This window comes from Ipomoea triloba, chromosome 14 (genome assembly GCF_003576645.1).
Source record: "Ipomoea triloba cultivar NCNSP0323 chromosome 14, ASM357664v1".
In the NCBI taxonomy this organism is placed as follows: domain Eukaryota; kingdom Viridiplantae; phylum Streptophyta; class Magnoliopsida; order Solanales; family Convolvulaceae; genus Ipomoea; species Ipomoea triloba.
In genome coordinates, this window is record NC_044929.1 from 14,770,575 (window position 1) to 14,795,562 (window position 24,988).

The 24,988-nt window shown below is 37.3% G+C and overlaps 3 protein-coding genes across 4 annotated transcripts; 1 reads left to right on the forward strand and 2 right to left on the reverse strand.

Moving 5' to 3' along the window:
- The first annotated feature begins 11,549 nt into the window (after nt 1-11,549).
- On the forward strand, nt 11,550-15,966 carry LOC116005140 (pentatricopeptide repeat-containing protein At3g62890-like). The gene is made up of 3 exons (XM_031245393.1): nt 11,550-14,490; nt 15,406-15,511; nt 15,851-15,966. Exon 1 carries the CDS (start codon nt 11,588-11,590, stop codon nt 14,372-14,374), a length of 2,787 nt encoding a protein of 928 aa, XP_031101253.1. The 5' UTR covers nt 11,550-11,587; the 3' UTR covers nt 14,375-14,490; nt 15,406-15,511; nt 15,851-15,966.
- On the reverse strand, nt 14,665-16,415 carry LOC116005141 (chaperonin-like RbcX protein 2, chloroplastic). Its single transcript, XM_031245394.1, has 5 exons — nt 16,051-16,415; nt 15,879-15,970; nt 15,342-15,399; nt 15,142-15,207; nt 14,665-15,034 (listed from the first exon to the last, which is right to left on the reverse strand). Exons 1-5 carry the CDS (start codon nt 16,381-16,383, stop codon nt 14,912-14,914), a joined length of 672 nt encoding a protein of 223 aa, XP_031101254.1. The 5' UTR covers nt 16,384-16,415; the 3' UTR covers nt 14,665-14,911.
- Nucleotides 16,416-18,295: 1,880 nt separating this feature from the next.
- LOC116003486 lies at nt 18,296-23,510 on the reverse strand. 2 transcript variants are annotated; one of them, XM_031243374.1, is made up of 4 exons: nt 22,964-23,510; nt 21,286-21,754; nt 21,005-21,211; nt 18,296-18,862 (listed from the first exon to the last, which is right to left on the reverse strand). In XM_031243374.1, the coding sequence occupies exons 1-4, from the start codon at nt 23,071-23,073 to the stop codon at nt 18,368-18,370; spliced, it is 1,281 nt and encodes a 426-aa protein (XP_031099234.1). In that variant the 5' UTR covers nt 23,074-23,510; the 3' UTR covers nt 18,296-18,367. The 2 variants fall into 2 exon arrangements, with proteins under 2 accessions (XP_031099234.1, XP_031099235.1); XM_031243375.1 differs by lacking the exon at nt 22,964-23,510 and having other exon boundaries at nt 21,092-21,211; nt 21,286-22,303.
- Nucleotides 23,511-24,988: the final 1,478 nt, after the last annotated feature.

Genomic DNA, 24,988 nt, shown 5'->3' on the forward strand with positions numbered 1-24,988 from the left:
CTAGTAGGGTCTTTTCACTGGAAAGGATCAAAAAAAGGGAAATGAAGTAAGTCGGGTTTTTTACAACTATCCAATACTTTTAATGAATGTTTGAATCGAGATTTCAAACTGTAAATCTTATAAGATCTTACTATTTTTTTTTATAATTAGAATTTTTATTGGTAAATCATGAATTTTCTAGGATATTGATATTATTAAAGATCTTATCGAAAACTTACAGCAGCTTTGCCAAACAAAAGCTAAGAGAAAAAAGAAATGTTAGTGGGCGCCAAAATGCTTGTGCTTGTGTTTGTATATATGCCAAATAAATTCAACAGATATATAGATCAGATTACTTAAATTTCCAGATTTCGATCTTTATCTTTAAAATATATTTCATCCTAAAAACACACATTCAATTCCCATAATTAATACATTGTAAAAAGTTAGCCTAACCAAGCATTAGTAGTGCCGGTACTTGACGGCGGTCTAGTAGCCGACACAGATAGCCAAGGCCATGAAACCTATGTAAAAGATGGTCACCTTCCTCCATTTTTTGTTCATTTCGGCCTTGCAAGACTCGCAGCTGTAGCAAAAAAAGGTTTGTTGGTTAATCCAAATTTCTTCATACGGAGACATGATCCAAGTTGCCTGTCTCTGGTAGATGAAATAGCCGCCGTTGGGTGACCGTAAAACATCATCAGAAACAATAACAATCGGCTTGTCCAGAGAGCAAGACCACCCTATGAAGCCTATGAATGAAAGCAGGAGGATTAAAACGGCGATGCCCATCACCTGCTTGTCCGACGCGGCGGCGTTTGAGTGCCATATCCCACATAGCAACACCGAGATTGAAAACAACAATGTCACTGTCATCATAGCTCCGAACACCCTGCTGCTCATCGCTGTTCTACTTTAGATCGGAATGAAAGTCGAGATTTATCAATCTGAGTAAAAACACAAAAAATGATCAAGATTAGAGTTGATCGTCTTGAATTTATATATAGGAATTTATCGAAAGTAGGATGAATATATGAACAAAATTTGAGAGATATATTCACTAAATTTAGACTTATTACATAGTGTTGAGCACACAAATTTAATAAAGTTTGTTTTATTTTTATTGAATTTGTACCCTAAATTTAAGGGTTCCTTACGCTCTTATATGATAGACTAGTAAATGAGGTAAATAGCTGAATGTATGTGTATCAATTTGCCTATTGTCCTTGACCATTGTTACGCCCTACAAGGTCAAATTTATACTTTTTCTATGTAAGATATTTTAAGTAATAAAATTATAAATGTTGTATTTATGCAATATTTTTTGACATTTCAATAACGGTCATAAGGACAAATTTAGAGGTCGTAAGCATTTGACTTGATAAATAAATTTCCAAAGTAAGATTATTTAATGGTTTAAATTTAGTAATGGACAAGTGCGAGCATTCACCATTAACACGTCACGGATGGTGGGGAACAACAATTCTCCATTATTATTTTACAATATATATATATATATATATATATATATTAAAACAGAAGTGCTAGCTTTCCCGCTCATTTTAGTCTATACTATGATGTTTATTATAGTATTATAGTATTAAAAAAATATTACTATACTCTTTTTTTTTTTGAAAGGTAAACGTAGCTATTCCATTAATTCATAACATAAAATGTTTACATCAATGATCAATGAAATGGTAAACCATTTCTTACAGTCAGACATAAAAACAACTTTTCTAATTATGCTATAGAAAACTTGAATCGCAAACTGTTTCATAACTAAGAAGCTATGTTCCTTCAAGGAGCTTAAAGTTTCATCAAAGATCTGGGTCTTCGTCATCATTCTTTTTTGCTCGCCCAGGATAAGATCAACACTTGCCGAAACCAAACTAAACGATTTATGCTAATGAAAATGAAAAGCTCGTGAAAGTAACAAGAGAAAAAAAATGCTCGTGAAAGTAACGAGAGGAAAACACAATAATAGAGAAAATAAAAAGTGGGTAAAGTCAAAGTATGGTTGGGAGTTTAAGACTACCAACACAAACCCCAATACCTACCTACTATTATTTTATTCAAAGGGAGAGAAAACGGAAGAAGAAAATTTGTGGTGGTGGTTGGAGGCGGACGGAGCTGCGACGGTGGTCAGGGCGGAAGAAGAGCGAGAGCAAACGTAGAAGGTGACCAAAACCGCCGGCTCAAAGCTCCATTAGAACTCCGGCCGGAGGCCGGCTGTGGAAGCCGAAGTTGAGCAGCAGAGAAAGGCGTTTGATTTTAGAGAGAAAAGGGAGGCAACATTTATTACTATACTCTATTAATGTACGTAATTAAAGTTCTCTCATGATAATATTCAAAAAAAATAAAAATTTCAACAATCAAATTACTATATGATGTATATTATAGTATTAAAAAATATATTATAGAGTACTATGATGTATATTATAGTATTAAAAAATATATTATAGAGTACTATATTATGTTAATGCACGTAATTAAATTTCTCTCATGATAATATTCAAAAAAAAATTCCAACAATCAAATTAAATTACTATATGATGTATATTATAGTATTAAAAAAATATTACTATATTATGTTAATGTACGTAAAATTCCAACAATCAAATTACTATACGTAGTTTTTATATGTAGTTTTTTTTTATGTGGCTAAAATGGTAAGATGGAGTGGAAAATGTGGAATTGGTTGCATGATTTATATAGTGGTATTGGAATTCATTAGATAAGAAGTATACTAGAAAAACTTTTAAAATAGGCTAATCAAAACTCAAAAGAGAAAAATGAGGTATAACTAATCTGTAGTATGAAATAATCTATTAAAAGGTAATAATAAATTATGGTAATAAAAGGTAACAAAATGGCGTAATATATGTAGTAATTTGTCTAATTATTGAATTAATTAGCGTGTATATAAAAATAGACTATTAAAAGACGTAAAATGGAGTAATAATATAAACTTTTAAAACATATTAATCAATGGAGAAAATATTGTGTATACTAATATGTAATACTTAATTACCTTATACGAGCATAAAAATAGTCTATTAAAAGATAATTATTTAATGGTTTAAATTTAGTAATGGACAAGTGCGAGCATTCACCATTAACACGTCACGGATGGTGGGGAACAACAATTCTCCATTATTATTTTACAATCTATATATATATATATATATATTAAAACAGAAGTGCTAGCTTTCCCGCTCATTTTAGTCTATACTATGATGTTTATTATAGTATTATAGTATTAAAAAAATATTACTATACTCTTTTTTTTTTTTGAAAGGTAAACGTAGCTATTCCATTAATTCATAACATAAAATGTTTACATCAATGATCAATGAAATGGTAAACCATTTCTTACAGTCAGACATAAAAACAACTTTTCTAATTATGCTATAGAAAACTTGAATCGCAAACTGTTTCATAACTAAGAAGCTATGTTCCTTCAAGGAGCTTAAAGTTTCATCAAAGATCTGGGTCTTCGTCATCATTCTTTTTTGCTCGCCCAGGATAAGATCAACACTTGCCGAAACCAAACTAAACGATTTATGCTAATGAAAATGAAAAGCTCGTGAAAGTAACAAGAGAAAAAAAATGCTCGTGAAAGTAACGAGAGGAAAACACAATAATAGAGAAAATAAAAAGTGGGTAAAGTCAAAGTATGGTTGGGAGTTTAAGACTACCAACACAAACCCCAATACCTACCTACTATTATTTTATTCAAAGGGAGAGAAAACGGAAGAAGAAAATTTGTGGTGGTGGTTGGAGGCGGACGGAGCTGCGACGGTGGTCAGGGCGGAAGAAGAGCGAGAGCAAACGTAGAAGGTGACCAAAACCGCCGGCTCAAAGCTCCATTAGAACTCCGGCCGGAGGCCGGCTGTGGAAGCCGAAGTTGAGCAGCAGAGAAAGGCGTTTGATTTTAGAGAGAAAAGGGAGGCAACATTTATTACTATACTCTATTAATGTACGTAATTAAAGTTCTCTCATGATAATATTCAAAAAAAATAAAAATTTCAACAATCAAATTACTATATGATGTATATTATAGTATTAAAAAATATATTATAGAGTACTATATTATGTTAATGCACGTAATTAAATTTCTCTCATGATAATATTCAAAAAAAAAATTCCAACAATCAAATTAAATTACTATATGATGTATATTATAGTATTAAAAAAATATTACTATATTATGTTAATGTACGTAAAATTCCAACAATCAAATTACTATACGTAGTTTTTATATGTAGTTTTTTTTTATGTGGCTAAAATGGTAAGATGGAGTGGAAAATGTGGAATTGGTTGCATGATTTATATAGTGGTATTGGAATTCATTAGATAAGAAGTATACTAGAAAAACTTTTAAAATAGGCTAATCAAAACTCAAAAGAGAAAAATGAGGTATAACTAATCTGTAGTATGAAATAATCTATTAAAAGGTAATAATAAATTATGGTAATAAAAGGTAACAAAATGGCGTAATATATGTAGTAATTTGTCTAATTATTGAATTAATTAGCGTGTATATAAAAATAGACTATTAAAAGACGTAAAATGGAGTAATAATATAAACTTTTAAAACATATTAATCAATGGAGAAAATATTGTGTATACTAATATGTAATACTTAATTACCTTATACGAGCATAAAAATAGTCTATTAAAAGATAATAAATTATGGAGATAAAATGTGAGAAAACAGCAATACTATTAATTGTAGTTAAAAAATAAAGATAATCAAATGTGATAAAATGGCTTAATTAGTAATATATGTATAATCATTGTAGTGTAAACTTTGGTTGTTGAGTGTAAGTCTAAAGATATAGAATTGATATCAATCGGATATTATTTTGGATACTAATATTTGAATTTTTGGATTTTTTTGGTTAAACAGTGAAAATGGTGTAATAGTATTAAATTAATTAAATTATACTAAAATCTATTCAATTAATAATTGAATAGATTTTACTAATTACTATGCATATATTCCGTAATTAATTTATTAGATTTTACATATATATGCATAGTAATTAGTAAAATCTATTCAATTAATTACGGAATATATGTATAGTAATTAGTAAAATCTATTCAATTAATTACACATATTAATATCTTTTTTTTTTTATTTTGTGAAATGATATTTTTGTTCAATATGTTGATATTACTAAAATGCCCTTCAGTTTGGCAGGAAAACTCAACCAGACACATCTATTATATATATATATATATATATATATATATATATATATATATATATATATATTCTGATTGATATTTTAATCCAGTGCGTGGTACTTAGCATAAACTTGATGTGCTTTTGAGTTAAGGAGAAATTGATAATATAATTTTTAATGAATCTGGTGAGTATTTGTAATTCAGGACTTAGTCTTTCTAAAAAATGCTACCAAATCGATTGTACTATATATGAGGTTTCTTTGATAATATTTTGGTATGTGAAATAACTATAAAGGGTCTCATAGTTATCAATAAATTTAAGAAATATTGGTGTCGGACATATGTTCGGATTGTTATAACCAAGTTTTCATTACAATCTATCATTATGATTATTTTTTGCATTCATGATCTATTGTGCGTATATACATGCACAACGAATTAAAAAAAAAAAACCTTCTCTATTAAAGATGTCAGATTTATGGTTGAATCCAACTCTAATCGATAGTTACAAACGTGAGAGATAACTTATAAATAAGAAACTAGCCTAATACTTCGTTCCTAGATCTACCCCCTAAAAGATTGCTGAAAAAAATTCTTAAATATAGAATAGGAGCACAAGCACGAGCTACTATATGGGCGTGACAAGCCCGTGTATACCAATATAATGGAATGAACGTGCTAACACACAACCTCAAGAACAATTGTGCGTGAGGTTGTGCCTGGTCGTTCAGTGTTTTCCAAAATGCGATCTTATAGGCAAAAGGTGTATGGTCTGGGAAATGGTCGTGCATAAGACTTTCCTACTGCATGTGACAAGATAATTGGGCAAGCAGCACCCGGTCCGAACCACAAGAAGACAGACAGGCTCAAAAAGTTAACAGTCATCCGTTACACAAGAAGGACACATTGAAGAAAAGAGTTACTCCAACGGCTCCTTGGAGTCATTACCTGCACTTTGTGTAGATATTAAGCAACTGTTACAAGCACAAGGAGTCTTTATACCTGTGGTATAAGTAGAGGCATGTTGTAGGAGGAAAAAGGAGGCATTTTGACACACGCAAACACTATTATACTAAAAAAAATTACCTATTGTACTTACTCATTGTACTGAACTAATACATAAAATATACTCCGATAACAATACTTACCGTCATTGGTGCTCTCGTTGAGAGCTGAGATCAGATCTCAAGCAAGCTCTACATATTACTAAATACTAGCTTATCATTGTAGATGGATGGATTAGGATCTAGCAGCTCCCATGGATCCTGTACTGCAACGGTAACCATGGTCGCAAGGGGGATCTTCGTGGTATAGCCCAAGTTGACCGCGATGAACCCGAACTGGGTGTGGTTTTGCAACAAGTTCATGAGACGGTTGGCCCGCTCGCCCTTGTTGGCAAGGCGCGCTTGAAGACGCCACCACGTGGTCAACGGAGCTGAGAAGCTGGAGCAGCACCAACGAGATCGCCGACATGCCAGAGGCGGTGCCTCCCATGCGTCCGCGCCTCCGCCTCCATAAGCGTGTCCGCCTCCTCATCAAGTGGCGTTCGCCTCCTCAAGTGGCGCCTCATCAAGTGCATCCGCCTCATGTGGCGTCCGCCTCATCAAGTGCGTCCACCTTCTCAAGTTGCGTCCGCCTCATCTAGCGCGTCCGCCTCCTCAAGTGGCGTCCGCTTCATCAAGTGCGTCCTCCTCCTCAAGTGGCATCCGCCTCATCAAGTGCGTTCGCCTCCTCAAGTGGCGCCTCATCAAGTGCGTGCGTGCATGCCAAGTGAGAACACAATCAAGTTAAATACTAATTAAACAAAACAAAATAATTACTATTAAGGTAATTGCTTTCAAAATAAATATTTAAAAATTAATTACAAAAGTTATTATTATTATTATTATTTAGAAATGAGACCTCTCCTCAATGGATGGTGGTATCTACTTAATCCTATGACTATGATTTATTCTCTAGAATCCTCCAAAATTCTCTATATAAACTTAGGGTTCCCTCTAATGTCCTATGCATCTCTATAGCCTTCAGTGGCCATGTACATTCTCTAGAATATTTTACAAACTATGAAATGCTATGTACAAATGCAAGAAAGCTCTAGAACGATGTAGCAAACCAGGGATCTCGTAGGAAAGTTGTACGGAAAGTTGTACGTGCGATATAATAAGCATCCATGTCTTGGATTAGCCTAAGGTATGTAAATGTTCTTTGCCTACTCTTAACAACTGATTATGTTGGTGTGTCCGTTGCATCTTATTTCATGTGATTTTCTTATTTTCTTCTCTTAAGTATCGAAAGAAAGAAAAAGGGAAAAAAATATTAAGGCATTTCTATAATTATCATTCACAAACAGTCACTTTATATTGTGACAAGTTGTCGCATCACAAATATACAATAAAGATTTAAAAAATGTCATTTCAATATCAAATTTATTTAATTTGTATATGAAAATCTATAAGAAAAAGAAAAATCTAAGAAAAATAAAAAGCATTTATGAAATGTTTCATTTAATAAGAAATTAGTTGAAAATAATTTTGGAGTTTAATTAAAATCGATGTTATGTTGGGTCGCCTTTCGTGATTAAAGCACTGCTTAACAAAGATAGCATGGATGTTCTTAAAAAAAATCACAAAGATAGAATGGAGTCAATATATATAATGGACATCCCATGTGGGAGAAGAGTTGTTGAGAAGAGCCAAAAAAAAAAAACTTTTGTTCAATACTTCCCTCCTATTGATCGAAAAAATATAAACCATTAAATCTTATTTTGAAAATTAATTTATTAAAACAATTACTCTCAATCCCTAAATTTGTCCTTCTTACTGTTATTGAAATGTCTAAAAATTATTGTTTTGCATAAGTACAACAACACTTATAATTTCATTACAAAAACACCCCACAATCATCATGAATAAAAATAAAAAGAAACTCATAAACTAAACACAACTTAAATTGTTTTTTAAAAAGAAAACACAACTTAAATTTCTCTTAACTGTGTGCGTAGTGCGTGCATGCAAGCAACGTGAGAACACACTGTATGCTCCTCATCTCGGCGGGGCGGTGGTGGTGCATGCGGCAATATATTATATATATATATTCACTACTGTATAAATTTAATGAATCTCTCAAATTTTGTTCATCCATCCTACTCAATTTTACTTTCGTCAAATTCCTATATATAAATTCAAGACCTAATCTCTATCTTTTCTGTGGTTTTACTCGAATCGATCAGACGTGCAAATTAAATCTTGACTTCCATTCCGGCCTAAAGCAAAACGACGATGAGCAACAGGGTGTTCGGAGCTATGATGACGTTCTACGGTCACCCAGCGGCGACTACTTCATCTACCAAAAATAGGCAATCTGGATCATGTCTCCGTATGAAGAAATTTGGATTAACCACCAAAGCTTTTTTTTTTTTGCTACAACTGCGAGTCTTGCAAGGCCGAAATGAACAAAAAATGGAGGAATATAATATAATTGAAGCTAGTTGACCATAGTTTACATCGGCTTCATCGCGTCAGGTACTGTCTTCTTCCTTTTCCCCTTCCATCTCTACTCCTCGGCTGGATGGAATTCTGCAAAAACTTCTCTTAATTCTGCGTGCGTGCATGCCAAGTGAGAACACAATCGAGTTATATACTAATTAAAAAAAAATTATTTACCATTAAGGTAATTGCTTTCAAAATAAAAATTAAAAAATTAATTACAAAAATTATTATTATGATTATTATTTACATAAATGATGGTGGTTGTTCCCCACCATCCATGGAGTGCCAACACCTACTATAGGCTAATTGAACACCAAAAGATGTCTAAATTAATCCATTTAAAAATTAAATACTAAACAAGAAAATAAAGTATGCTATGTTGTGTGACCTAAATCTTCTACATCACTATTTAATTTCTTCCTTTATTTTCTCCGAAATCCTTCTCTCATTTTGTGTCCCCACGACGTACTTTAATTTCTTCACATAATCTATAACTTTATTCACTCCATAATAATTTTAATTTCTATTTTATAATTACTCCGTATATTTAAAAATTAAGTATCTTTGTGGACGGCCATATCCCACACACCAACATCGGAATTGTAAACAACAGTACAATGTCGCTGTAATCATAGCTCCCAAAACCAGCCCGGACCGTTTGTTTCCCACCATCTATGGTGTGTCAATGGTGCATGCATGCACTTGTTGTTGGGAAATAAAGACAACGTCAACTTATTCTGACACTCTTTAGGAAAAAGATAACAACTAAACCAGAAAAAGATGTCTGCGCCGTGTTACAATAACACTGCCCAGACATCTTTTTCTGGTTTAGCTGTTATCCTTTTCCTAAAGAGTGTCATAATAAGTTGACGTTATCTCTATTTCCCAACAGTTAAAAGCGTTATTTTCCCGGTAACGGTGTAGTTAACAATCCCGGCACGCTTCCGACAGGTTACACAGACTAGCTGAGCTAAGTTTACACCAACTATAGCCCAGGCGAACCTCACTTTGCTCAGATAATGGGACAGAGAATTAAAGGGGAGAAAGAGACTTTAATGTTTGGTGTATTTGAACTCTTAGATAATCTCCCTTAAATAGTATAGGGCAAATGATTATAACCACATACCACCTAACAAATCTTGGCCACTTATTCAACTTGTGGTTAAGACTAAATCACCAAGAAAAATGAGAACCACAAATATTTCATGGCTTGCATTTTTTCCAACACTTGTCACATGCTCCATCTACCTTTTTTCCGAATTTATGAAATTATTAAACTAATTTTAGAATGCAATTAAAATCAAAGTTACATATCTAGTACTAAATTTAAACCATTAAATTTTAATTTGGAAATTTATTTATCAAGACAAATACTCACAATCTCTAAATTTGAGCTTCTTACTGTTATTGAAATGTCTAAAAACAAATTGCATAAATACAACATTTATAATTTTATTACTTAAAATATCTTACATAAAAAAATATATATATATTTAACTTTGTTGGGCATAACAGTATTCAAGGACGATAGGCAAATTGAGACGCATTAAACTATTTACCTTATTTACTAGTTTATCGGAGGTAAAGAATCCTTAAATTTTTAAGGTACAAATTCAATAAAAATAAAATAAACTTTATTAAATTTGTGTACCAATATGTAATCCATCCTATTCAACTTTACTTTCGGTCAAATTCCTCTGTATATATTGCGCTGTGAATTGGGTGTTGCTGTCTTCTTCCATCTCCACTACTTGGCTACAATTCTGCGCAAATTTCTCTTAATTATATATATTGTCAGTGCATAGCGCGTGCGTGCATGCAAAGTGAGAACACGTGCAATCAATGCCAATCTTTTACATCGGTTTCATGGCCTTGAATTGGGTATCTCTATCAAGTACCGGCGCTACTGGAGGCTGAGTGCATGGTTTGAGTTTTTATGATGTATCATGGGAATGTGTGTTACGTTTTTAAGAATATATTTTAAAGAAATCTGGAAATTTAAGTAATCTAATCTGGATACTTGACATTTTTGTGTTGATTTTACAATGATAAGACAAAAATGTGTAGGAATAAAAAGGTGGACTAAAATGTGTAAATACTAATCTTATTACCTTCTTCTCATTAGGGTTTTTGAGAAGAAGGTAATGAGACTACCTTGATCCACAAGGTAATGAGAAATGTTTTTTTTTTTTTTTTTTGAACAACCCAATCGAGTTGATCAATTGATTTTTGGGGGTGAACGTCGTTCGGTTCGGGTGATACTCAATTTTTGTTTCAGATATTCTAAAATTTTGGATGATATTTTTGACAAGCGGTATTTGAACCAAATTGAATTCAGATATGTTTGATTTGGGTGAAATTATTTCGGGTTAGTTTGGATATACCCAAAATTTTATTTAATCAATTTTGATTTGTTTTTAATAATTTTATTATTTTTGTATTTATATTTTTCATATACTATCAAACTAAATATAAGACAAAATACTAATAATTATGATATACATTTCAAACTAAATATATAATTTATATTATTATATTTATAATAAAATTTTTGTTAGTTTGAGTTTCGAGTCGAGTATGGATAAAATTTTAACACTTGATATCTGAACAGAATTTATATTCAGAAATTTTGATATAGCAAAATTCACAATATCCGAATCGATAACTATTTGAGTTCATCTAAATTTTAAAATTTGATTTAAATTTTAGATGTTAGTTTGGATAATCCCAATTACGTCCGCCCCTGGTTGATTTAGTAACCATAAAGTTTTAAATTTCCCCCTCTAGTTTACTCCGGCTATGGTCACCTAACCGCTCATAATCTAACCATAATAATACTGTATTAACTTAACGTATTCATTTTCCTTTTACATTTTCTACTGTTGACCTAACCGCTCATAATCTAACGACTTTTCGAGGCAACAATGGAAGCACTCACAACACTGAACTTCCAGTCCGACCACTCCAGACAATGGAACTCAATCATCAAGCGCCAAGCGAAGCTGAAAAACGATAATGCGATACTCAAGGCATATACCCAGATGGAATCACTGGGCATTTTCCCGGACAACACTACACTGCCCCTCGTTCTCAAGGCATGCGGCAAGTTGCAGGCCGTCGAAAGAGGGAGGAAGATTCACGGAGACATCAACGGCACGCATTTGATTAAAGATGTGAGAGTGGGTACTGCTCTGATTGACTTTTACTGCAAGTGTGGCAGTTTTGAAGATGCACTCCATGTATTTGATGGAATTCCCGAGAAAGATGTGGTTTCTTGGAACGCAATGATTTCTGGGAGCGTGGAGTGCCGGGAATATGAGGTGGCTTTATGTTTGGTTAAGGAGATGCAGAGGGAAAATTTTAGACCGAATTCGAGGACAGCGGTGTCATTGCTTATTGCTTCTGGGGAGCTCTCGGACTTTAGGCTTGGGATGGGGGTTCACGGGTATTGTTTGAGAAATGGACTCTTGGATAGGAATGCACATGTTGCTACTTCTTTGATTGGGTTTTATTCAAGGTTTGATGTGGACATTGCATATAGGGTTCTTGAATCATTAACTTCGAGGTGTATAGCAAGCTGGAATGCAATGATAAGTGGTTTTCTTGACAATGGGGAGTATATGGATGTTTTAAAGAATTTTTCTGCAATGCTTAAGAAAGGTTTGAACTATGATCTTGTGACAATTCTTGTTGTCATACAAGCATGTGGTGAAATTGGGTCAGTTGAATTAGGTATGCAAGTTCATCAACTGGCAGTGAAGTGTGGGTATGACAAAGATCTCAATGTAGTGAATGCATTGATAAACATGTATAGTGAGATGGGATATATAGAAACATGTTATGTTTTATTTCAATCTTCTTCTACCAAAGATACTGCCTTGTGGAATTCTATGATTTCTGCATATGTTGAGAGAGGCTGCACTGAAGAAGCAGTAAAGTTGATAAACAAAATGCATGTGGAAGACATTAGTGTAGATGAGAGAACAATTGTGATTATGCTCCCATTATGTCTTAGCTTTGCCAATGGCTTGAGATTTGGGAATAGCCTGCATGGTCAGGTAATTAAACTTGGAGTTGAAAATAACATGTACACTATAAATGCGCTGTTAAGTATGTATGGAGAGTTAAACTGTGTTGAAGATGCCCTGAGAATATTCAGTAAGACAAAAAACTTGGATGTAATGTCATGGAACATTATGATCTCAGCATTGGCACACAATGAACTGGGCAATCAAGCATTTACATTGTTTTGTCAGATGCATGAAATGGATGTCCAACCTAACTCTCATACAATTATTTCAGTCCTCATTGCTTGCAATAATGATTCATTTCTATGTGTGGGCAGATCAATACATGGGTATGCTATAAAGCAATGTCTTGACACTGACCCACAAGTTAATACCGCTATCACAGAAATGTATATGCAATGCAGTGATGAAGCAGCAGCTATGAATTTGTTTGAGAGCTTTGGTAATAAAGATGTAGTCTCATGGAATGCTATGATTGCCAATTATGTCAATTGTGGTGAACCATTCAAAGCTCTATTGATTTTCCACCACATGGTTATTCAAATGGAACCTAATTTGGCTACAATAATAAATGCTCTCAATTCATGTACGCATCTTGTCTATCTTCCTCAAGGACAGTGCATACATGCTTATGCAATGCGAAGGGCATCCTCACTTGGTTTTGATCTATCAATGGCAAATGCATTCATATCTATGTATGCAAGATGTGGGTGTATGCAATATGCTGAGAAAATTTTTAAAGCCTTACCAAAGAAAAATATTGTCTCATGGAATGCCATGATAGCAGGCTATGGTATGCATGGGCGAGGACAGGATGCTATGCTTGTGTACTCTCAAATGTTAGAGAATGGATTCTCCCCCACTAGAGTTACATTTGTATCTGCTTTATCTGCATGCAGCCATTCAGGGTTGGTAAAGGATGGATTGCAACTTTATCACTCTATGGTTAATGAATTTGGCATGATCCCTGAACTTGTGCACTATTCTTGTGTGGTTGATCTCTTGGCACGCGGAGGTTTATTAGATGAGGCATGGAACTTTATTAATTCAATGCCAATTTCACCAGATGCCTCGGTATTGAGAGCTCTCCTTGGTGGCTGTAGAGTGTATGGTGAAACTAAACATGCAAATATTATCTTTGAAAAGCTCGTTGAACTTGAACCAATGAATGCTGGCAATTACATTTTGTTATCAAATATATATGCAGCAGCTGGCCTTTGGACTGAGGTCAGCAGATTAAGAGCCATGCTTGAGGAAAAGGGTTTGGTAAAGCCTCCCGGAAAGAGTTGGATTGTGACAAAAAACAAAGTCCATCAATTTATTGCAGGAGATAAAACTCACCCTCAATGTGTCGAAATTTACAAGAAGTTGAACTCCTTATTGTCTTTGATTAAGGAAAGAGGGTATGTACCGGATCTACGTTGGGTTCTTCATGATGAATCTGAAGAAGAGAAACTCATGCGAATCTCTAGCCATAGTGAGAAGCTGGCAATTGCTTTTGGACTGATCAATGTAAGAGAAGGGGGGCAAATTTTGATCATTAAAAACTTACGAATTTGTGGTGATTGCCATGAATTTAGTAAACATGTTTCTCAAGTGACTGGGAGAGAAATAGTTATGAGGGATGGAAATCGTTTCCATCACTTCATTAATGGTGTATGCTCATGCAAGGATTACTGGTGAGTTTGGATGGTGAAGAGTTGCTTAAATCTGTGTCCTGGATTGGGGATCTTCCAGAAAGTGACTCTAAACAGTCTTGCAAACAAGAGCATGGTATGCATCTTGCAAACAAGAGCATGGTATGCATCCAATACCTATGATGTGATTTAAGATTATTTGGTCGTTGCATTTGCACATTACTTTTTTGTGATCATCTTTATTGCCTTTTTGTTGCCTGTATTTTTTTTTCTTAGTTTTTTATTAAACCTCTTTTCATCTTCAGAATGGCCTTCCAATAGGGATTCATCATTCCATAAGACATAAGATTATAGTTTGTATCCAAGAATAGAATCAAACTGATACATGGAATTTCTATACACAATTTCTCATTTGGTATTAAAACTAAGATTCCTTATGACTGTTATAGCATAAAATAAAACACTGTTTAGCAAATCCTCCTAAGCACACACCTACACTATTAAGTTACAACCATAAGAAATGAAATGAAATGAAATAAAAACATGAAAGAACTTGGGTGATGGCAGTAGAGCTCCCATTCCTTCACCCAACCACCTCTGTATTTGTGTCATCTGATGGCCAAATCACTATCTCCACGAGTCGTTCACGCATCACCTCCAAGTTTTGATCAGATATTTGGTTATACAGTTCATCATGGTCGCATTTCTAGAACAGAACAGGATACAAAATTGCATTAAGTTCCAATTTACCATGTCCTTCGCATAGTTTTTAGGCAATGTTGGTGGAAAACATTTAGTACTTGGATTTCATACCTTTATCCATTTTCCATAGAGGTGCAGTCGTGTTATCATCACTCTTTCTGCAAGGTCTTGTTTTTCCTGTAATAAGATGACAATCAGCTGTTGCCTTTATCCATTTCCTTGTTCTGCCACTTTCCACAAAATGTCTATGATACTGTTGAAGTAAGCATGGGACATTCATAAATGGCATTCAAGGGTTTGTATATGATTACCTTTACAAGATTGCGAATGAAATGCTTCCCATCTCTAGGCTTATTTGTTTCTATAAATCTGCAGAGTCAACAGACTATTGAGATGCATGTATCATAAATTTGGAACTCTGGTACTGGCTAGTCATTCACAACTACAATCAACCGGCTAGTCATTCACAACTACAATCAAGGTGAGTCTTTCTAGACTTAAATATTCAATGATGTAGAGAAGCAGTAGGGGTTGGGTTTTAGCCAACCACTTAAGTTATTATGACAAGGAAAGTTTTTGGGCGACGAAAAAAACCCGCAGCTATTACCCGAGGGTGTGCATCAGATAAATCTCATATTGTGATCCTAGTCGGTAAAGGACACAAGGAGGTAAACGTTGCCCATTCCTGACCGGATCAAACCAAGGCCAATACCAATAGGCCGCTCCTGCGGGAATTTAACTTGTAACCTTGTGGTTACCAAGTCAATAGATTAACCAACTTGGCTGGGGTTGTCCCTTTTATGACAAGGAAACTTGACAGGTGAAACATTGGAAGATGATGGGCTTACCCATTGAGCCATTGATACTGTGGAGGGTTCATTTCCTGAAGCTGGTCTAGAACAGTCATCACAGCTTTGTATGTGAAATAGTTGAGAATTTGCTGCAGGCAATGAGCATTTCATCAGCTGTGAATAAATTGCTTGTAAGTACATTAACTTTAAGCAAATGGAATGTTCTTACTGATTTCACATCTTCAAATGTCTCTTCATACTGACCACCCAACTCATTCACCACAGTAAAGCCCCTCTTCTTTGGCTGCTTCTGCTTCTTCAAACTGCTGAAATTTCCCCTTTGCCCTTTACCCAACCCCCTCCTATCCAGAAATGAAGTGCTCAATTCCAATGAACATGGGGTTTTAATCTGCCTTCTGCAGAGTGATGTTGAAGAAGAATTCCTATGTAAAGCTAAATCCCCACCGCTCAGATTACATGAAGGCAGAGCATTCAAACACAAGCATTGACTGGAATGAGAGTCCATCACCATTGATGAAACCACTACACCCAAAGTCCCCATCACTGACACCCAGAATCAATAATTCCAATAAAACAAAGACAACAAACCCTCTGGTGAAAATCAAGGAAGCAGAAATGGGTTCTCAAGAAACCTGGAGAAAGCCAAGAAAAGTGGAGTGGGTTTTCAAGAAAGCTAGAGATTGGCAAGTGAATTTATAGATTCATGCCCTTAGACTAAAAGGGTAAGCAGGTTTAACTTTGATTTCTTTGCAGGTTACGGAAGTGAGGTGATCTAGACAAAGACGGAAACTCAAGAAGGAAAAAGAAAAAAGGTTCTTTTTCCTTTTCCTTATTTTTAATAATAATAATAATAATAATAATAATAATTTTGCTTAATTATGAACATATACTATATTGTAATAGAGTCGGTAGAATTTAAAAAAAATTCTTACTATTTCTTTGGGGTGTGTTTATCGATTATCAGAAATGTTTTCTTTTTTAAAATTTATTTTGACGATGATAAATAAAACTTTGAGATCCAAAATTCTCCAACCAGATAGTTTATGATGAAACAGATGAAAGATTCAAGAAGATTCAGAGATGGCTGTTTTTTCCTTCTTTCTGCCTTTCTGTATCTGGACGGTTTGTTTGTTTTGTTCCAATTTGGTGGCTTTTGGTGACTTGTGAGAGGCAGATCTCAACCCACGTGTTTTAACTGTTCAAAGTTTTCCAACCTATTTGGAAGAAACTTGGGGGAAGTCTAATTTGAATCACAGGCGCAATCCGCGCAATTAAAGGTGTGAATTTATATTTTTTTTTTCAAAAAAAAAAATCAATTACAAATATGAAAATTGAATCCATAATAATTAAAGATTTAGTAGGTTAAAATTAATGTTAATGGTAGTGTTGGGCTAGCCAAATGAAGTGGTTTGGGGTGGGGTCTAGAGGACGGTAGAGGTGTATGGTTGCGTGGCTTCTCGTATAAAGTTGGCAAAGGCTGCGTTTGGTTAATGACAGATCTGCCAATTTTTGACGGATTCAGCGTTTTCAACATTTTGACTTTGGTCAAAACGCTAAAAACAATGTTTGGTTACTAGCGGTTTGGAGCAGCAGATTTACTCCAAACTGCTAAGGTGCAATACACTGCAAATAACAGCGTGTTGCAAACTTGCAATGGCGTTTTGCGAAATTTCCAAAACGCACTTTACATTTTTTTTTAAAAAAAATATTGAACTAAGTGGGCAGGCTCCAATTAAGGAGCCTAAGGAGCCTGCCTCCGTTAAATGAAATGTGGAGCATAGGAGCCTCAACGCTCCATTCCTCACTTATCCCATCGATGTGGGATAAGTTGGGGTTTAGGGGAGCCGTTGTGCGCAGCTCCTCTTTTTTTTTTTTTTTTTTTTTACTTTTTTTTTTTTTTTAATTTTTAAAATTTTTTTTTTTTTTTTTTTTATATTTTTTTTTTTTTTATTTTTTTATTTTTTTTTTTTTTAATTTTTAAAATTTTTTTTTTTTTTTTTTTTATATTTTTTTTTTTTTTATTTTTTTATTTTTTTTTTTTTTAATTTTTAAAATTTTTTTTTTTTTTTTTTTTTACATTATTATTATTATTAAATTATTAAATCTCTTTCTTTTTATTTTTTTCTTTTTATTTTTTTATTTAAAAACATTATTATTATTATTAAATTATTAAATATATGTATACCCTTTTGGTCATTTTACATGTTAACGGCTAATCTAAACATGTAATTTTAACAAACATCTTTTTACAAACCGTTAATACATTCCGCTGGTCAAACCCGCTAATACAATCCGCTATTTGATAACCGCTAACACAACCCGCTACTGCTAACCACTAACCGCTGATAACCAAACAATCTCAAAATAAAATGTTTAACGGGTATTTGGAATTATGTGGGAAAAGAATTATATTAGTCATATAATTCTATGTGAAAGGAACAACGGGAAATAAGTTTTTTTTTTTGAAAACCAAACAACTTTCATTAAAATGCAGATCAACCAGTCATAGCAAACATGTTCGAAAACTAGTGAGGAATAAAATCACAATACTCAGCCAACACATCGCTAGAATTATACAGGGACTTCTTTGCTACAACGTGAGCCGGCATATTTAGTTCACGACGTACAAACCAGAGAGAAGCAGACTCAAATTGATCCATTAGCACCCGGATCTCTTGTAATACAGCACCGTAAGGAGATCCATTGCCACCCCGAGAGACCCCATCCGTAACGACTTGAGCATCCGACTCAATGATCACCTGATTCCATCCTTTTCCTTTTAACCAACTTAGAGCTTCTCGGGCACCCATAGCTTCAGCTTCACGAACTGCTAAGAGCCCTTCAATCCTCTTCATGACTACTCCTATGACAACCCCTTCAGCAGTCCGCATGACCCAACCCAAGCTGGTCCTTCGGTGGGCAAAGTCAAGAGCATCATCAATGTTTACTCTCAAATAACCCACAGGAGGAGGTGACCAAAGGCCACAATTCAAAGGATGCCCAGTACGTCGACCATTCCCCTGCACAGAAGCACGAACATGTTTCTAGTTTACCATGAACAGAGAAGCATGATGAAACAAAGTAATAGGGTCTTTACACTGATTATGCCAAACCATGGCATTCCTATTCTCCCATATAGCCCAACAAACCATGACTACTGTCTCACACACTTCACTCGATAAACAGCTCCACATCACCGACACCCACTCCTGAATCGACTCCACCCAACTCAAACTCCACTCTGGATTCACCACTGTCCAACAAGCACGGGCAAAACTACAATTGGCAAACAGATGGACTGCCGATTCCTCCACCATACCGCACAAGGGACAGATAGGGTCACATGGAACATGTTTTATCATCAAAACATCTTTGGTAGGCAGGTTCATAGAGCACAAAGCCCAGAAAAAGCATTTAACCTTAGGAGGAATGTTTAACCGCCACACCCCCGTCCACTCATAGTCTCGAGAATCATTTAACAACCCCTTTGCTATCCTATAAGCACTTCGAACTGAATATGCCCCATCATCCTCTTTAGCCTAGCAAACATAATCTACCAGTGGTAAAATATGGGTAGGTAAGCTAAGAATAAGGTTCACATCCCTCTCACCAAAAATATCTTTAATTAGTTCCACATCCCATTCCATAGTACCCGTATAGAATAAGGATTTGACATAGGGATTACCCAACTGCAGAGAATCAGGAGTGGAAATATATGGGTCAATTAAGTCAAGCAACCAAGGAGTTCCCCACATTCTCGCCTTCTCCCCATCCACATCCTCCATCTAAACCCTTCTCTCACAATAGACTGAGACGCACGAATGCTTGTCCACACAAACGAAGGATTCGACCCTACCCCAGCTTCTAGAAAGGAACACTTCGGAAAATACCGGGCTTTGAAAACCTTTGAGACTAGAGAATCAGGTGCAGTTAGGAATTTCCATCACTGTTTTCCTAACATTGCTATATTCATGTCACACACAGTCCGGAACCCCATGCCCCCAAACTTCTTAGGTTTACATAAAGCATCCCAAGTGGTCCGCCGAATCCCCTTATTTCCCTGCCCCTCACAACCCCACCAAAACGCGTTCATAAGCTTTTCAATCTCATCACACATCCCCTTCGGCAATAAAAACACATTCATAGCGTAATTTGGGATACTCTGGAGAACCGTCTTAAAGAGAACCTCACGGCCTGCCCGGGACAAAAACCTATTTCCCCAATGAGGAATTATAGCCCTGATTTTGTCCCGAATAAAACCCAAAACTTCCCTTTTCCGCCTACCAACATACCCTGGCAATCCCAGATACTTTCCTCTATCATACTGTTCGTGAATGCCCAACTGCTCATAAACAGCCTCCTTATCCTCCCGCTCAACATGGTTTCCAAAGACAATATTGGATTTATCCAAATTCACTAACTGAACACTCGCCGCCCCATACTCCCGCAAAACTTCCCTAATAAGATCCGCCTCAAGGTTATTTGCTCTAAAAAAAAACAAACAGTCGTCGACAAAAAACAAATGAGAAATCTTGGGAGCCCCCCTTGCCACATACACTAAGCCCATGCAAAGCCCCTTCTTCCTCTAGCCTTCTTAGCATCGCACTCAAACTCTCAGCAATCAGAATAAACAAACAAGGTGAAAGAGGATCACCTTGCCGTAAACCTCTAGTAGGATTAATGGGACCCCACTCCTTACCCTCCACCAAAACCATATATTGAATAGTAGAAACACACTCCATCATCAAACTAACCCACCTATTACTAAAACCCAACCCGTTCATGACCCGACCCAAAAAACCTCATTCAACCCGGTCATATGCCTTACTCATATCAACTTTCAAAGCACAAAAACCCCCTATAGCCCTTTTACAGTGATTCATAGCATGTACAGACTCATATGCAATTAAAACATTATCAATAATAGCTCTCCCGGGGATAAAAGCACTTTGAGCACAAGACACAACAGAATCTAGCACCCCCCTTAATCTATTAGCAAAGACTTTTGCTAAAATGCGATAAACAACATTACAAAGAGAAATAGGGCGAAAATCTGACATTAAATCGGGGTTTTTCTTTTTGGGGATCAGAACAATATGTGTATCATTTATAGACTCAGGCATATGACCATTAACAAGAAAAGATTGGCAGAAAGAAACTACCTCATCTCCCACCACGTCCCAATGGGTTTGGAATATAGACTCAGGCATATGACCATTAACAAGAAAAGATTGGCAGAAAGAAACTACCTCATCTCCCACCACGTCCCAATGGGTTTGGAAGAACGCCGGAGAGAGGCCATCAGGACCCGAGGACTTGTTAGGATGCATGGCATACAGTGCGGCACGAACCTCGACCGAAGTAATATCCTTCAAAAGCATGGAATTTTGATCATCAGAAACACGCCGGGTTAAGCATTCCAGAACTAGCCGATCATCCCTACCGTCTGCAGTGAACGAAGTATGTAATCGACCATAATTTCTCCCTTTGCACTTTCATCAGTCACAACATCCCCTCTGGAGTTTCTTAGAGAATGGATATGATTCTTCTTCCTTCGACAATTAACAGAATTATGGAAGAAGCGAGTATTACTATCGCCTCCAACATACCACATCTCCTTTGCCCTTTGTCTATAACGATCACTCTGATTCTGAACTAAAGTCATGTACTGCCTTTGAGCATCACCAAACTCCCTCACACTCTCCTCATCACTAAGATTTCGCAGGGTAGTCAAGTGCCGCTGACAGTACTGCAAACTCTCACTCTCATTTTTCCTCCGCCCTCTACCCCAACTCCAAACGGCTCTCCCACACTGCCCCAACTGAGTCCCAATAGGAACACTCGAGGTACGAGACCAAAACCCCTCCACAATACCCTTGCACTCATCCAATTTTCCCCAAGAATTCTCATATCTAAGCCCCCGTACAAAGCTCTTACGACCTAATGAATGAAGTTGTAAGAACAAAGGGAGATGGTCACTACACCTCCCGTCTACCGCCCATGCCCGAGCCGACGGAAACATCTCACGCTACAACCCGTTCACCAATACCTTATCCAGCTTTTCCCTAACCCAATTTTGAGATCCCCTATCTCTCTCCCAAGTAAATTGACATCCCTCAAACTCAAAATCATGCAAACCACTCTCAGTCACAGCCTCACAGAAACCCCTCCTCAACCACTTAGGATGAGGAAGCCGCCCACTCTTCTCCCTTGCCCACATAATATCATTAAAATCCTCCATTAAGAGCCAAGGCAAAGAATTTAGAGTAGACAAATACCTTAGGAGAGCCCAAGAGAAATGCCGTCGCGACCTCTCGGGATGGCCATAATAGCCCGTGAAATGCCACTACGACCCAACCCCATGTTGCGAGACCACCGTGTCTATAAAATGGTTCGAATAGCCTACAACTTCAACATCAATACCACCGTTCCAGAGGAGAGCTAAACCTCCATTTCTACCTTCGACATCAATAGTAAAACAGTTATCATAACCCAGTCTGACTCGAACACGCTCCATCTTACTATAAAGTTTCTGATAAAAATAAAATGTCAGGCCTCTTTTGAAGGACGAAGCCCAACAACACTTGAACTGCCAGTGGATTTCCAAGCCCACGGTAGTTCCAACTAAAACATCTCATTGATCTTGGTGGGCCTGGCATCCAGGACCCACCTCCTCATAAATAAAAGGACTATTGCCTTCAACAAGCATTGGGCTAGCCCAAACACCTGGCCCACTACCCTCAACCCAATCAAACCCCATACGACGACGTTTCTGATCCACAAATATCACACCCTCACTCTCCCTATCAGCATTTAAGTCCTCATTCAACTGACCTAGTTTACTCGCCCTCACCTCAGTCGTTTCATGCAACTGCCCCCCACTCAATGACTGTTGCAATAAATTCCCATCATTGCCAATCGTTACACGAGCACCTTCAGTTACAGCAAGCAGAGAGCCCCCCCCCCCCCCCCCCCCCCCCCCCCCCCCCCCCCCCCCCCCCCCCCCCCCCCCCCCCCCCCCCCCCCCCCCCCCCCCCCCCCCCCCCCCCCCCCCCCCCCCCCCCCCCCCCCCCCCCCCCCCCCCCCCCCCCCCCCCCCCCCCCCNCCAAGAATTCTCATATCTAAGCCCCCGTACAAAGCTCTTACGACCTAATGAATGAAGTTGTAAGAACAAAGGGAGATGGTCACTACACCTCCCGTCTACCGCCCATGCCCGAGCCGACGGAAACATCTCACGCTACAACCCGTTCACCAATACCTTATCCAGCTTTTCCCTAACCCAATTTTGAGATCCCCTATCTCTCTCCCAAGTAAATTGACATCCCTCAAACTCAAAATCATGCAAACCACTCTCAGTCACAGCCTCACAGAAACCCCTCCTCAACCACTTAGGATGAGGAAGCCGCCCACTCTTCTCCCTTGCCCACATAATATCATTAAAATCCTCCATTAAGAGCCAAGGCAAAGAATTTAGAGTAGACAAATACCTTAGGAGAGCCCAAGAGAAATGCCGTCGCGACCTCTCGGGATGGCCATAATAGCCCGTGAAATGCCACTACGACCCAACCCCATGTTGCGAGACCACCGTGTCTATAAAATGGTTCGAATAGCCTACAACTTCAACATCAATACCACCGTTCCAGAGGAGAGCTAAACCTCCATTTCTACCTTCGACATCAATAGTAAAACAGTTATCATAACCCAGTCTGACTCGAACACGCTCCATCTTACTATAAAGTTTCTGATAAAAATAAAATGTCAGGCCTCTTTTGAAGGACGAAGCCCAACAACACTTGAACTGCCAGTGGATTTCCAAGCCCACGGTAGTTCCAACTAAAACATCTCATTGATCTTGGTGGGCCTGGCATCCAGGACCCACCTCCTCATAAATAAAAGGACTATTGCCTTCAACAAGCATTGGGCTAGCCCAAACACCTGGCCCACTACCCTCAACCCAATCAAACCCCATACGACGACGTTCTGATCCACAATATCACACCCTCACTCTCCCTATCAGCATTTAAGTCCTCATTCAACTGACCTAGTTTACTCGCCCTCACCTCAGTCGTTTCATGCAACTGCCCCCACTCAATGACTGTTGCAATAAATTCCCACTCTCTGCTTGCTGTAACTGAAGGTGCTCGTGTAACGATTGGCAATGATGGGAATTTATTGCAACAGTCATTGAGTGGGGGCAGTTGCATGAAACGACTGAGGTGAGGGCGAGCCCCCCCCCCCCCCCCCCCGCCGTTGACTCCAGCACTAACCATCTGTTCGTCGGAGCCACCACAGCCCAGCGGCCACCAGCCCTCAACCAAGTGCCGAAAGGTTTTGCCGATCCATCCACAGGCTCATCGAAATCAACTGGACAAAACTTGTCAGCGTGTCCAATCACGCCACACTGAAAACAAAACGACGGAAGTCGTTCATACCTGAGATCAACCCAGAACCATTCTCCTCCTTGTTTTTTCATTTTCATTTTTGCTATCAAAGGTTTCAAAATATTGATGCTCGTACGTACACGAAGAAAACTCCGTCCCGTACCCTCGAAATTTCGTTGGTCAGCCTGCTCAAACTCCCCAACGTGATTTCCTACAATGGTGGCAACTTTTTTAGACCGAAAACCCGTAGGAAGATTGTGAATTTGTACCCAAAAGGAAGCCTTCTCCAAAGTAACCTCCATAGGATCCTCCCCATTCTTCAGACGCTGTAAAACGATCAAACTCTGATAAAAAATCCAGGGCCCATCAGTAAGAACCCTCGTTATATCCTTCTCATGGTAAAAGAGAAACAAAAATCGATTTGAACCCAACTCTCGAACCATCACTCCTCGCATTGGTTTTCAGGCCGTAGCCATGACATCCCGGAAAATGGTTAACTTCACTTGCCGTTCAGTGACCACCCGGCCAATAGCAGCGAATTGGTAATCGAAATTTGGTTTCAGAACATCATTCTCCTCAACAACAACCCCTTCGTCATCATCACCAATAGCCAAAGCGGCACAAGCTTCATTCAAACCACTTGGTTCACCTTTCTCCATAGCGCACAAAACGGAAGAAAACCAAACACTGCAAACAAAGCACTCACAAGGAAAGAGGGAACTCTTACAGAGAGAGAGAGAAAAAACCCTCCTACCTGTGTTATAC

Excerpts from the sequence above, each read along its gene's own strand:
- LOC116005140 (XM_031245393.1), top strand. The coding sequence starts at position 11,588 with ATGGAAGCACTCACAACACTGAACTTCCAGTCCGACCACTCCAGACAA.
- LOC116005141 (XM_031245394.1), bottom strand. The coding sequence starts at position 16,383 with ATGGGGACTTTGGGTGTAGTGGTTTCATCAATGGTGATGGACTCTCAT. Across the intron at positions 15,971-16,050 it reads CATTTGAAGATGTGAAATCA|CAAATTCTCAACTATTTCAC; the intron begins GTAAGAACATTC and ends CATTGCCTGCAG. Across the intron at positions 15,035-15,141 it reads TCTATGGAAAATGGATAAAG|AAATGCGACCATGATGAACT; the intron begins GTATGAAATCCA and ends GTTCTGTTCTAG.
- LOC116003486 (XM_031243374.1), bottom strand. The coding sequence starts at position 23,073 with ATGTTTCCGTCGGCTCGGGCATGGGCGGTAGACGGGAGGTGTAGTGAC. Across the intron at positions 21,755-22,963 it reads AGCTTTGTACGGGGGCTTAG|ATATGAGAATTCTTGGGGAA; the intron begins ATATGAGAATTC and ends ACGGGGGCTTAG. Across the intron at positions 21,212-21,285 it reads TACTTCGTTCACTGCAGACG|GATATTACTTCGGTCGAGGT; the intron begins GTAGGGATGATC and ends ATGCTTTTGAAG.